This window comes from Parambassis ranga, chromosome 18 (genome assembly GCF_900634625.1).
Source record: "Parambassis ranga chromosome 18, fParRan2.1, whole genome shotgun sequence".
NCBI lineage: Eukaryota > Metazoa > Chordata > Actinopteri > Ambassidae > Parambassis > Parambassis ranga.
Genome location: NC_041038.1, coordinates 67,353 through 80,355, shown reverse-complemented (window position 1 = coordinate 80,355; position 13,003 = coordinate 67,353). Strand labels below are relative to the sequence as shown.

At 42.4% G+C, this 13,003-nt stretch overlaps 1 protein-coding gene across 3 annotated transcripts in view; it reads left to right on the top strand.

The window, feature by feature from the left end:
* Positions 1 to 13,003, top strand: part of focad (focadhesin) — a 29,839-nt gene that overhangs the window by 8,865 nt on the left and 7,971 nt on the right. For all 3 annotated transcript variants that reach the window (XM_028428771.1, XM_028428773.1, XM_028428772.1), the window contains exons 6-21: positions 2,656 to 2,757; positions 2,904 to 3,132; positions 5,132 to 5,341; positions 5,419 to 5,506; positions 6,862 to 7,055; positions 8,090 to 8,353; positions 9,223 to 9,327; positions 9,445 to 9,546; positions 10,633 to 10,760; positions 10,835 to 10,961; positions 11,051 to 11,185; positions 11,322 to 11,372; positions 11,628 to 11,711; positions 12,357 to 12,498; positions 12,573 to 12,761; positions 12,857 to 12,978. In XM_028428771.1, the coding sequence (XP_028284572.1) occupies positions 2,656 to 2,757; positions 2,904 to 3,132; positions 5,132 to 5,341; positions 5,419 to 5,506; positions 6,862 to 7,055; positions 8,090 to 8,353; positions 9,223 to 9,327; positions 9,445 to 9,546; positions 10,633 to 10,760; positions 10,835 to 10,961; positions 11,051 to 11,185; positions 11,322 to 11,372; positions 11,628 to 11,711; positions 12,357 to 12,498; positions 12,573 to 12,761; positions 12,857 to 12,978 (2,272 nt within the window). The remainder of the gene's footprint in view (positions 1 to 2,655; positions 2,758 to 2,903; positions 3,133 to 5,131; positions 5,342 to 5,418; positions 5,507 to 6,861; positions 7,056 to 8,089; positions 8,354 to 9,222; positions 9,328 to 9,444; positions 9,547 to 10,632; positions 10,761 to 10,834; positions 10,962 to 11,050; positions 11,186 to 11,321; positions 11,373 to 11,627; positions 11,712 to 12,356; positions 12,499 to 12,572; positions 12,762 to 12,856; positions 12,979 to 13,003) is intronic.

Below are 13,003 nucleotides of genomic sequence, written 5' to 3'. Positions count from 1 at the left end.
TGTCTGCGTCTGTCTGGCGGGCCGAACCTCCCTGGTGGGAAGATGAATGTGCCAGGGGCAGCAGGGTGGCGCCGTTGGCCTGGCAGTCTGACCTGCCATTGGTTGTCGGCCTGGCACTGCTGGGTAACTGTAAATGCTGCTAGATTAATGGAGGATGCACACTGGTGCCCATTGTTGACCGTCTGCTCGCTGTGGCCCTATGCGATCTGCCACTGATACTCCGAGCCACTTCAGCCCCCAGCAGGATCAGGGGAGGTTCAGGGCTCCATCTACCACACCTCCTCATTTCCCATGTGATAGTAGTCTGGCTGTAGCAGTGTAGTCTGTCCTGACTGTCTCCCTACAAGCTTTCCCACATATTCAATGTCTGCTCAGGTACAATTAAACACTAATCTCCTCATATATATTGAAATACATATACATAACAAAATTAAACCAAGAGGTAATGACTGGAGCCCTCAGTATGAGTTTTTGAGCTGTAAATGTTAAAACAATCAACAGTCAAATTTTGCCAGAAATAAACAAAAATCTGTCAATCAAAATATAGAGAGATGATTGAGTTCTTTCCACGACTACCCATGATTGTGCTGCTTATATAGAAACAATGATCCTACACTGACTGATCATGTGCCCACAGGGGAAAGACATCAACAAACTGATTGGGCTTCTGATGTTTAGGAAAAAGTATTGATCTTGTTTGTTGCAATGCCTTTATAACATTTTAAAGTAAGGATGTTTAGATGTTTAGATGTTTAGTCAAGAATGTCTGTCTTTGAACCTAGACTTTAAGATTCAAGAAGTTTATTGTCAAATGCACAGCAGAGGTTACACTGAGCAATGAAATTTTTACTTTGCGAGTTCCCTTTACATGACTTTGTACACAACTAAACTAAGATAAAAGACAGTAGACTTTACCTTAGAGGTAAGCTGATCTCAGCAGGCCTTACCTGAGCCATTTATCTCCCGGCACCTTGGTTTGGCTATGAACCTGGGAGTCGGCTTAATGGAGGAAGGCCTCTGTCTTGACTCTAATCTTTGTTTAGCAGCTGAATAGTAAGCTATAGGCTGATGGATGGGGGCTGCATTGAGACTGAATGACTGGAGAGGGCCACAGGGAACCTGAGGAGGAGGAGGAGGGACAGAGATGGTCAGACAGATTACATTATGAGAAGATGGGATAGAAGGAGCTGGAGGAGGAGAGGGGGGTGTCACAAGCACAGACATGCCCAGTCTGTGAACTTCCTTCCTACACTTAGGTATGATGATTGATGAAACACAATGGTTAAGTCAAGGTCATTGCCATTTCCATTAAAAAACCAAAGGCCATCATTTTTTTAATAAATAGCCTGAAAAATTAAATTGGCTACTATTAGTATTTGTTTTTATTAACAATAATTTAATAGAATTTAGAGCTGTGTGACTATCTGCGAAATATATGGGCATTACCTGCTGCTGCAGTGTACCTTTAAGGGTGTGCAGTGATTCTGCATGTGTCCCATATGTTTTATCTGTAATTAATGGGGTCACCTTTTTGCATTTGTAAAGTCTTCATTAGGTTCTATGTTCATTTCAAATTCTTAAACATACATCTGAAGCAAGTCAGTTTAACTTCACTTTAGCCAAAATGTCTGTATTATATGTTTTTAGTTTTTTCTGTGTTTTGCATCAGTCAAAAAACTGAGATGAGAGTATGATAGACATTTTTATACAGAGTTCTGCATAAAGCTAAAGCAGCACTGCATCCGGATCGTTACTCTTAACTAATCAAGTGGAGCTGAGGCCCGCTTACACACACCTTGTTGTGTTAACCCCTGCCCTTGTGTGGGCAGGAAGCTTAACAATACACAGAGACTTCACCTTGGATTTGACCCCTGTGTTTTGTCTGGGCAGTTAGAGGTGTGCACAGAGTAGTGGTGGCTGTCGGTTGTTAATGACTTCTTGGACAGATAGAGGACAGAGACCCTTGAACACATAATGTGGATTTAGTTGTTTGCAGTCATCTGATATTTGGCATCTAGTTAATTTAGTGTTGTATCAATGATTAGCAGCCATTGTGATGCATTTATCATCTTAATGAGAAGCTATATACAACCTTTATATCACAGAGCTGCTCAAAAGTTAATGAGCATTTTAAAATTTCTGATATTTCTGCATAAATATGACCCGAAACATCAGCTGATTTTCACACAAGTCCTGAAAGCAGAACCCAATCAAGGAAATAAATATTTCACTTTATCATTTACTTATGCAGGAGTATTTTTTAATATTGTGTAACTGTAAGTGGCGAAATGTGTGAACCTCTGCTTCTACTACTATCTGTGACCTTTTGTGCAGCAATAAAAACAACTAAAGGTTTCCCAGTAACTGCACAAAATCCACATTTAGCCCATTTCCTGAGTATTTCTGTCATGAACATTAACATTAACCATGTGAGAGAGGCCTTTACCTGCTTAGAGGTTACTGTGAATTTTTTTTTTGGTTTTTGGAGTGATCCACCACTCCAACCACTTCTTTAATAGGTCCCTGTTGTTTAAGTAGAACAGGGTGATAAAAATAAAAACACCTCTTTACACCACCTTGCCTACTATACAAACATAAAGTAATTTCTAAAGGGTTTGCAAACTGATTCAAGTCTGCTCCTGTGTTGCTTTGCAGGAGCTGCCCTCACCCATACATCACCGCCTTAGAGAACCGCGTGGACTGCTGGCCAGCTCTGCTGTTGGAGATTGATGACTTCATTCGTCAGGCAGCTGACAGGCAAGCACGGCCATAACAGAGGCCTTGAACTCATCGTCTAATCACTGCATGAATGAAAAGCACTGGGATGATGTTACAGCATCAGATATCAGTTAAATTAGGTGATTGCACTGGGTTTTATTTCCTCATGTGTGCACACACTGCAGATATAAAGCATCCTACATCACCATGCTGGCCCCCTTCCTGCGCTACTTATACTGTGAACCTCAGAGGCAGCCCGGGCACGCCCTCCTCAGACACAGTCTCCTTAGGGTGTTGCTGCTTGGATCGGCTCCTCAGAACAAGGACCAGGAGAAGAGCTCAGCAGTGGAGAAGAGCTCAGCAGTGAATGACAGCCTGCTGCTCTGCCTGTGCCAACTGGTTCCACACATGCAGGTAAAGGATTGGGATGCTGGATAAAGATTAGGAAATGATGTAAGTATTGATATCTTTACCAGAACTGAAATGATTTTTCAGTTCTGGTAAAGATATCAATACCTGAACTTTGTGTATCTGCTACCATAAAACACCTCCATAAGGCTGACTTTGTGGCTGAACCCATGCAGTTATATGTGTTTGTTCTGAGTCTGGTGTGCTGGCATGTTGCCCTTGCATGATGAAGGACGTGTTCCAATCATGTGCATTCTCTTGCACCTTAGTCATGTCATACCAGTCTCATATAAGCTGCTATAACTTAAACTATTCCTGGACTGTTTACATTATCCCAACTGCACTGTCTTGCACCATTACATCTTTTGCACTCTCATACCAGTCTCAATAAGCTGTTATAAGTTAAACCATTCCTGTTTATATTATGCCAACTGCACTGTCTTGCACTATACATCTTTTGCACTCTTACTGCATTGTGCCTTCATTATGTGCCTTGTATTTTGTGTGTGCCTCATTGTAGGTAAATTTTTTTACACTTTATATTTATCTTTAGTTTTTAGTTACATGTTATATGTTGCGGAGTGAAGAGTAACGCAATTTCGATTCTCTGTATGTCCAGCACATATAGCAGATTTGACAATAAAGCTGACTTTGACTTGACTTTGATAGACGTGAGGTGAATAGATTGGCCCTGTGAATCAGCCCTGTTATCCAATACCTGATCTAGCAATTTAGTCTTTTTATGTCATTCCATTCATATTAAGAATAACTACAACCTCAATTCTATAAAAGTTAAAGGTAAGGTAGGAGATTTCATTCTGATGCACTTTTTGTTAAATTAGTGTAACTTCTCTTTACAATCCGATAGCAACCAATTAGTTCGGCATTTTTGCTTTAAAACGAAGAATATTAATCATCTGGGGAAGCTATAAAAAGCTAAAAACATCAGCCAATCCTACGAGGCACCCCAGCGCATATAGTTGGCTGGTTGTCACTCTCTTCCTGCTCTGCGCGCACCAGAGAGGTACGTGCATGATGGCCGAAGTCACAGACTGGTTGGGAGGCGTGGCTTCGGGGTAAGCTCCGAGAGAAAGGGGCGTGTGTTTACTTTAGAAATCTGGCTGACTCTCACTGAGTTTTCAAAATCTCCTACCCTACCTTTAAGACACTGTAAAACAAAAACAAAGGTTCATAAACACATATTGTATTCCCAATACATAAACATAAAGACACGGTGTACCATTTCATGGAAAATATGAGCTCATTTTTAATTTGATGGCAGCAACACATCTAAAAAATGGGTCAGTGGCAACAAAAGGCTGGAAAAGGAATTGGAAAAAAATCCAAAAAAATGGAGGAGTATTTGACATCTAATTAGGTTAATTGGCAGCAGGAGAGTAACATGACTGGATATGAAAGGAGCATTTCAGTGAAGCAGAGACTCTAGGATGTAAATATGGGCAGAAATTCACCAATCTGTGACAAACTGTCTAAACGTTGTTGAATAATTAAAATACAGAGGAGGGATACCATCCAGCTTGTTATCAGCAGACAGTTCAAAAGCTTGCATCTCTGATGGTATGGGGTTGCATTAGTGCCTTTGGTGTGGACGGCTTACACATCTGGAAAGCTGAACATTACATAGAGGTTTCAGACCAACACACGTTTCCATCCAGACAACGTCCTGTTCAGGAAAGGCCTTGCATATTTCAGCAGGACAATGCTAAGTCACATACTGCATCCATCACAACAGCATGGCTTTGCAGGAAAAGAGTCAAGGTGCTGAACCTGTCTGCCTGCAGTCTCATCAATAGAAAGCCTAAGATGTTTTCCTGTTTTTCTCATAAATATTTCGGAACTAAATAAGCCACCTAGGTCTAGGATATTCTAAATCTTTTAAACTGGACTTAATAGAAATGTTTGAGCTAAACATAGCTCACCCGCGTAGCTCATTCAGGTTGTATGTACATCTTAATCTAAACTGGTGTCCTCTTTGCCATCACAGCTTAACAGTGTGGAGGCCATGCTGGAACTATGTGGATTTATTGACGCACTGCTTCCAAATCTTGTCGGTTCTCTTGGTGATGGCTGGAGATCAGAGAGATCTGGGCTGCTTCTGCAGCTGCTGTGTGCCTGTCAGCAGTGTCTAAAGTTAAATGGAGACTGCAGACCGCTTCTCAATTTGATACAGCAACTCCTGCCTGCCTGCCAACAGGTGACCCAGCAATCAGCATCAGTGTTCTGCACACCTCACTGTTGGAGCTGGCTGTAAATCTGTGTTTGTGTTTGTAGGAGCTGCCTTTGGATGACCTGATAATGGGCGTGGCTCTTCTACTGCTAGAAGCTCCTGCAGCTCAGCAGATCAGCCTCCTCAGCCTTTGTAAGAGTCTTCTTTTAACTCCTTCAAAATAAAAAGCCCTGTTGTGTTGTGTTTGAAGACTAAATTGCTCTTTGGGAAGTAAGCACCAATGGGAGATGTTGGATTTTCAAAGTTCACTGCAAATTCTGATATTTTCTAACTTGAAAGCTACAATAATCTTTGTATCTTTTTTGGAAAACAGACTCATCAACCTTCATGGATTCTTAAGGCCCGAGCACCGAATGGTACAAGAGCCCTATTGAAATGCAAGCGTTTCTTATTATTATACTTGACAATTCTTCCGGCTCCGGTATCGCCATTTTGACCCCCTGAACGTGCTCAAAAACTCACCAAACTTGGCACAAAATTGTCGCTAATGAGCTGATACTCTCATAGCACCACCTACTGGCAGCATGAATTGTGTTCAGGTTGATTTTCCATGTTCCACACCCTGTATTTGAATGAACTCCTCCTAGGGAAGTACTCTGATAGACCTGAGATTTTGTCACATGGTTCTGAAGACATGGCTGAGCAAAAGTTATCAAAAACGCAGCTCGATGTTACACCGTGTGGGCAGGGCAATGCCACAAAGGTGACCCTTCGCCACCATAGAGAAAGCTGCTGGGTTTCTTGATTTTCATGACATCAGCCCCTGTGTACCTTTTCAAATCACCTCATCATCATGTGGGCGTGGCCACATGGCTCAGCAGCGTCCCCTAGATTAAGATCTGAGTCCCCGTTTGACCTATACACATGAAAATTGGTACACACACACACAAAAGTCTCTTGGAGGTATCCTCTAAAACGCACAGGAAGTCCGCCATTTTGAAAAACTGCGCCATTTTGTATTTTTCACTCCCCGCACTTTTACGAACTCCTCCTGGGGGATTTGTCCAATCCACCAGAAAAATGGTGTGGATACTCCATTAGGGACCAAAAGTTATCAACAACGCAGCACTTCGTCATATGGTCTGGCTGTGGCACCACCACGAAGTTGACCCTTCGCCAAAGCACAGGAAATAGATGTTTTTGTGGCTGTATCTCCCACATACTTCATCCTATGTGGAAGAAACTTAACAGTCATGCTCTGCACGCATTGATATGAGCATATGCTACAGTCACTGAGCCACCTACTGGCCGGAGGCCCTGTCTTTTGTATATGTGTGTTTTGGTGTCCTCTTCTGGCCTGCAGACCACAGCTCCTGCCGGTACCAAGAAAAGAGAGGACATGGGATGATAGGGGAGGCGGCGGCTGCTGGTCCCGCGGAGCGCAAGGAGTGCGAGGGCCCATCATCGCTGCTTGCAGCTTTAATTAACTTGTGGCTTTATTTTTTCTCTCTCTCTCTCTCTCTCTCTCTGTATGCTCTGTAACACAGCTCTGAGTTTGGTTTCGGAGCAGGCTGAGCAGTCCCCATGGTTGACTCCAGTCCTGGTTCTTCCTGTGCTGCAGCTACTCTCGTGCTCTGCCCTCACTGAGCCACTTGCAGACCAAAGGACGCATAGCCTCAACCACAGCCTGGCCAACAGCCTGCTAAGCAGGATCAGCAGACCCACAGAAAAACCCCGACAGGTAACCCTTAGGCTGCTAAACTTATCCTGCTACGCCTCTTGTGGAAGCTGTGAACACACTAAAGAAAACTGATAAGAGGTTTTGTGGAAGTCCCATTATATTGCGATTTGCTTCTGTGATTGCAACTGTTTTTTGCTGCCTAGAAAGAAATTTTTTTTTTTTGCGTATGCCATATCAGTTATAAAATCAGTTGCTCTAAATAAATTGGATGTATTTGCATAACTGTTACAATTTACTGAATCCCTGTTGGGAAGCAGCTTTCTAGCTTCTCACCTTTAAATCTATCATCTTATGTCTAGCTTAGCATGCTACCAAACAAAACGTGGCTCTAAATGTTAATACTGGTTACTTATTGTTTAAATACAGCTATTGGTACATTTTGTATTCTTAAAGATTACATGTCATTATTGATTTTTATATCTATGGAACAGACTGTAACATTTAGCTGAACAGGTAGCCTTGAAAATTACTTGCTATTTTCACAAATTGCAGCTCATGAGGTATTGCTTTCTTTCTAACTGGCTAAGCTCATCCTTCTTTCTTAGGGATAGCTACCTAAGTTGATATGATAGTTTGCTTGCTTTACATATTACTTAATATTACTCTGGTTAACTGTGTGGTTAGCAGCAGGTATGGTTAGCAAACTGGCTAGCTGTAACTGTAAGAGCTTTGTTAATCTTATTTTATATCAAACGATAACAGCATGCAAATGACAAGCTAGTCAATTTGCTATGTCACACTGTAGTGATAGCATTAGAGATCAAACAACCCTTAGCCTGCCAGCTCCAATAGAGCTGCACTGTATTGACCTGACATTGCCGTTTAATAAGGTAAATATTTAACCAAAAATTATTATAGACTGTAAAAAAACTGGTAACCCAAATATTCCCTGCTAAACCCCTATATTTGTAATTTACACAATATGCAGAAAAATAAGGTTTAGTTTTGTTTATTTATCTGTATAGTGTAGAGAAAATAAAATGTTTGCTGTTCTCAAAAATCAAATGTTTGTCTTTAATGTGTCTCCTTCTCAGACTGGCCCACCCCTGCCACTTCCTGTACTCAGTCCCTGGTACAGTGAGATCAGCGTGGCTTTGTCCATTTTGCGCAAAGTAGCCAGCAACTCAGCGCTGGCAGTTGATTGGCTGCTGGCGGTCAGCTCGACCCTGTCATCCAGCCAGCACCCTCCCTCTTCCCTCACCCTCATCGTGACCCATCTCATCATCACTGCCCAAGAAGATGTCTGCCAGCAGGCTTTGAAAGCATGCCAGGCTATCGCCGCTGCTGACCCCTGCCAGGTAGACCATCCACACTGCTCATTCATTCTTTTACTTACATTTGGCCCTATAGTAAGGAAGTTGTGCAATCTTCAGAGGAGTTGGTATAGATCAGTAGCATCTGTATAAAAAACGCTTATGCCTTTAGCTGCTGCTGTGAACAAACACAGGTTTAAACTGACAGACTTCCCTTTGGGAGTGTAAATGGAGTTACTACCTCCAGAAGATGATGTGAAGTATCACACAGCGTTATATGCTCCTCATTACTCGGGCTCAGAGTGTTCCCCCGCCTCTCTAATTGCTCCCAGAGCGCCACTTGCACTGATGCTTTGATGTGTTGGTAGAAGGTTATATTGGCATATTAGAAGCCACAGGATTTCCCTGGCTCACCACCTCACATCTGCCTGCTTACAGTAGCATACACCTTGTTATTGCAAAAGATGGGGAGCAGACCAATTATTATTTAGGGTCAGCCACAAACCAACTCTATTTTTCCTCCTCAGTGCCCCTCCCTTGTTCTCTCACGCCTTGCAGGTGAAGTGGTTGCTATGCAACAGTCAAGGTGCAGGCCAGCATTAATTGCCTTATGTTTATTAAAAGCTGAGCAGTGGTTATTATTTTTAACATGAGCACTGGAGGGAACAATGAGGTTTTCACCCTACATTGTCCTTCGTTCTTTTAATCTATGAAGCTTTAATTGACCAGACAATGTTAGGAGTGAGAGGTGGGGCAGTCTCTGAAGGTTTGAAACTGTCTCCACAGCTCACCCTGCAGGGCGTTGTGCAAAGCTACAGGTCAAGGAACCCTCTGTCCTTAAAACATTTCGTCAGAGATGGAAGAGTTGTCCAAAAACTGTAAAGCAAGAAGTCTCAAAGTTTGTGTTTCTGCAGGTTCCTTCACTCATCCCTGTTCTGTTGTTCAAACTGGCTAAAGAAAAGAATCCAGGCCTGGCTCATGCTGTGCTCAACTGCCTGCCGATGCTTGGGACACATAAGGTACTGAGCACCTCTGATCTCCTCCATCCGGCTTTACAGTGAACATACATCACGTCTCTTTATTATATCAGTCCATGTTTGTGACTTACATTGTAACTCTGTGTTTGAAAATTCCAGCTCTGTGTCCCCATGGTACTGCAGACTCTTCACATGCTGGCCAGCGCCCCCAAGCTGAGAGCAGTGGCAATGCGCCTCATGACTGCTCTCTGGAAGAAACAGGTCTGTAATAATAATAATACAGTTATGATCAAAAGTTAGTCTCCCCTCTTTTAATTCATTGTTTTTTGTATGTAAAAGCGTAATAAAAAGCATCTGGTCATAGTGGGTCTAGGTATTGGATGTACAATGCAACCTTGTACTTGTGTGATTATTTATTTACCAAATGTGCCCAAAAAAAAGCATGTGTTCAATACCCCACTTACTGCTTCCATAGGATTTAATTGTGTGAGCTGCAGCAGGTGCTGCTGATTATCAGTCCTTGATGAATTGATCATCAGCAGGTGTACAGACCTCTATAAAAACACATGTTTTGACAGTTTGCTGCTCTGGAACATTCAGGTGTGTGTTAACACAATGACAAGAGAGAAAGACACAAACAATTGTGTTAGAGAAGCAGCTGTTGCTGCAATTTGGAACGCAAATGGCAATAAGCTAAGCCAATAAGCTAAGATGAGATCAAATTAATTAATCCTGGAGGAAATTCTTTTGCCAGAGGTTACTGATTACACATTACAATATAAGAGTATAACTTTTAAAAATCCAACATCAACCACTGAATGTGCTCAGTAGGACATGCAGTGCGTGAGATGTGTTGTTAAGAATACTGAGGAGTTTCCTCAGCATTCTCCTCTCTGTCACCTCCAGCACAGACACCAGCTCAACTCCCAGGACCAAGCCAGCCTTCCTAATGAGCTTGTTGAGTCTGTTGGTGTTGGCCATCTTAGAAGATGATGCTGGAGACCACCGAGTAGTAAAACGTCTGCAGCATTGTCTGGCAGACGTTGAAGGACCTGAGTCCCCTTAGAAGCCTCTGTCCCTTCTTGTACACTGATCCAAAGCACAGTAGCAAATCTACATCTGAATGGTTGAAAAATAAAAGTTCAAGGTTTTGGAATGGTCTAGTCAAATCCAGAAGTTATTGCTGCCAAAGGTAGATGTACAAGCTGTTGAATCATAGGGGTTGTATTGTCTAATATAATCAGACCCACTACAATCAAATACATTTTTTTTTACTCAAAAAACAAAACAAAAAAAAAAACAGAATTAAGACACTCAAACATCCACCTCTGTGTTTGCATTTGTAAGGACCGTGTGTACCCAGAGCTGCAGCGTCTTCTAGCCCAGCAGGACAGCAGGGTGATGGTGGGCAGAGACACTCAGTGGGAGCAGATCCTGGCCAGGGCTGCGTGCCTTAGAGACATCTGCAGGGAGAGGTCAGACACTGGTATGATGTGAAGTGGTGCTTTTTCTAAGCAGGCCATGACATGAAGCCCTGCGTTTGTTTCAGGCCATACCAACATGGAGGTGACATATTGGCTGCCATTACACTGACTCTGAAGCAGTGCAACAGAGCAGACCTGGCCACCCCTGCTGCTCTGGCCCTGCAAGGATTACAGGAGCTGTGCCGAGCAGAGGTAAGGCAGCAAGCAAGCTTCTTGAAGCTGAAGCCAGGTTGTAGCAATGTAAATACTACTGACTGTGGCTCATGTGGCTTTCTCCACAGGTAGTGGACATTATCTCAACATGGAGGAGTCTCGGGCCTGAGCTGAGCTGTGACTCCCGTCCACTGATGGTTAAAGCCATAGCTGAGCTTCTGGCTCTGGTTTCCCAGCTCACTGTCAAGTCAGAAGAGTACGAGGTACATGATCAGGTTCATAACAAGGTTTTAATGTGTGTCATAGATGTGTTTGTAAACCTTGTTATACCCAAAGGCTCAGTTTACCCTGATGTAAGTCTGCTTCAAACTAATATTCCCATTTCTCTTCTTTGTTCAGAAGCTGAAACAAGAGGTGGTCAGTTTCCTCTGGAATTATGCTGTGAGCAAGGTGTGTGTGCTAAGCACACTATATCTGTTGGTGTGAGTGTACATGCTTGTGCATGTCTTTGTATAGTTATTAGCATTTTTGTAACTATCATAGTGAGGACACCTCAACTGGTCCTCAAAAGGCAATACAATGGTAAGACTGTTGAATGATTAGAATAAGAATAGAGCCGATTGGTTCCACTTATTTCTTGCTAATAGTTCAAATTTATTTATGTAAAATGGTGAAAAAGCTGACTCTGTGCCTTTGCTGTAACAGGACCCAGAAGTAGCCAGCTGTGGCTACAAGGCTTTGGCAGACTTCCCTGAGTCGGTCCACACTTTGACTCACCTTCCTGAAGCAGTAAGTGTCCTGTTCCAGTCTCCTAATGAGTCTCTAACTTAATATTTAATAGTTTTCTTCACACACAGCTGCTTTTTACTCTTTTTGTTGTAACCAGTGATGGACAATGCAACAGTTTTTCTCCAATTGAAATTTCAGGCTAGCATTGTTGATACTATTTATCTACAAGCTAACTGTGTGTCACAAATTAAAATCAGTGTTTGTGTGTCTTAACATATTACATAACATCTCCAGATAACACAGGATGTTAGCTAGTGTTTTTCAAAGAAACGCTTTTACTTATAACAGACTTATACTATAAACACATTCAAAGCTATTTATGATTAATGCTAATTAGCAAATGGTTGCATAATAAACAGAAAGTTAAACATGAAATACTTTGAATGGCAATAAGCTAATTTGTTAGCATAATGAAAAGTATAACAAAATTTGTTTCTCCTAGTTCCCCAACAACATAAAACTTTCAAATTACATACTTTTTTTGTCAAAAAAGGTAAATACTGGGAACATATTGTTGTCTTTAGCTTCAACATACAGTACTTGAGTTAAACTGGTAATTTGGCTGTTATGACTTTCTTTGTAAATTGAGGATTTTCAGTTTGTTTGGGTTGTCCTGTTAGCTCAGCTGCATCTGTTGGTATTTAGGTTAGACCAGCCAAATGCATTACTGAACATGAGGAAGACAATAAACAGGACATGGAGAAAGAGAAAGACGAGAAGGATCTCTCCGTCCCAGGCTCATGTTATGTGAAATTGATGTCTCTCATGCCCACATCTACTTTACCAGGTAAATAACACTAACAGTGATGCTGGTGGTTACGTTTATTGGAGGGGGGAACACTTCTCACTTTTTTCTTGTAGCCTATGAGCTCTTCCTGACATCACTGGTGAAGCAGGAGATGAGCCAGATGCCACGAGGGGTGTACTTCTCTGCTCTTAGAGGGGGTGGCCTGCGTTCAGACCAGGGTAAAACAGTGGCAGGAATCCCATCATTTATGCTGAAAACCTATGAGAAAAACAAGCAGCCTGGGCTGAAACCTGGACTAGCAGGTAATTGAAATTCCTCCTTAGTGTTGTTTTTTGGGCATATTGGTCTTGTGTCACTTAGCACCTTCAATGTGTTCGCGGTTCTCTGTATAATATAGCTGGACTGTTGCTCTCCTATGAGCTTCCTGTGCAAACGGACCGTGAGGGCAGAACAATCGATCGCCTGCTTCTCAGCCGCAGTCGTAGCTACCAGCAGACTCTAACAGCTCTTATTCATGAAGTATGTCCTGTTCTCCACACTCCTC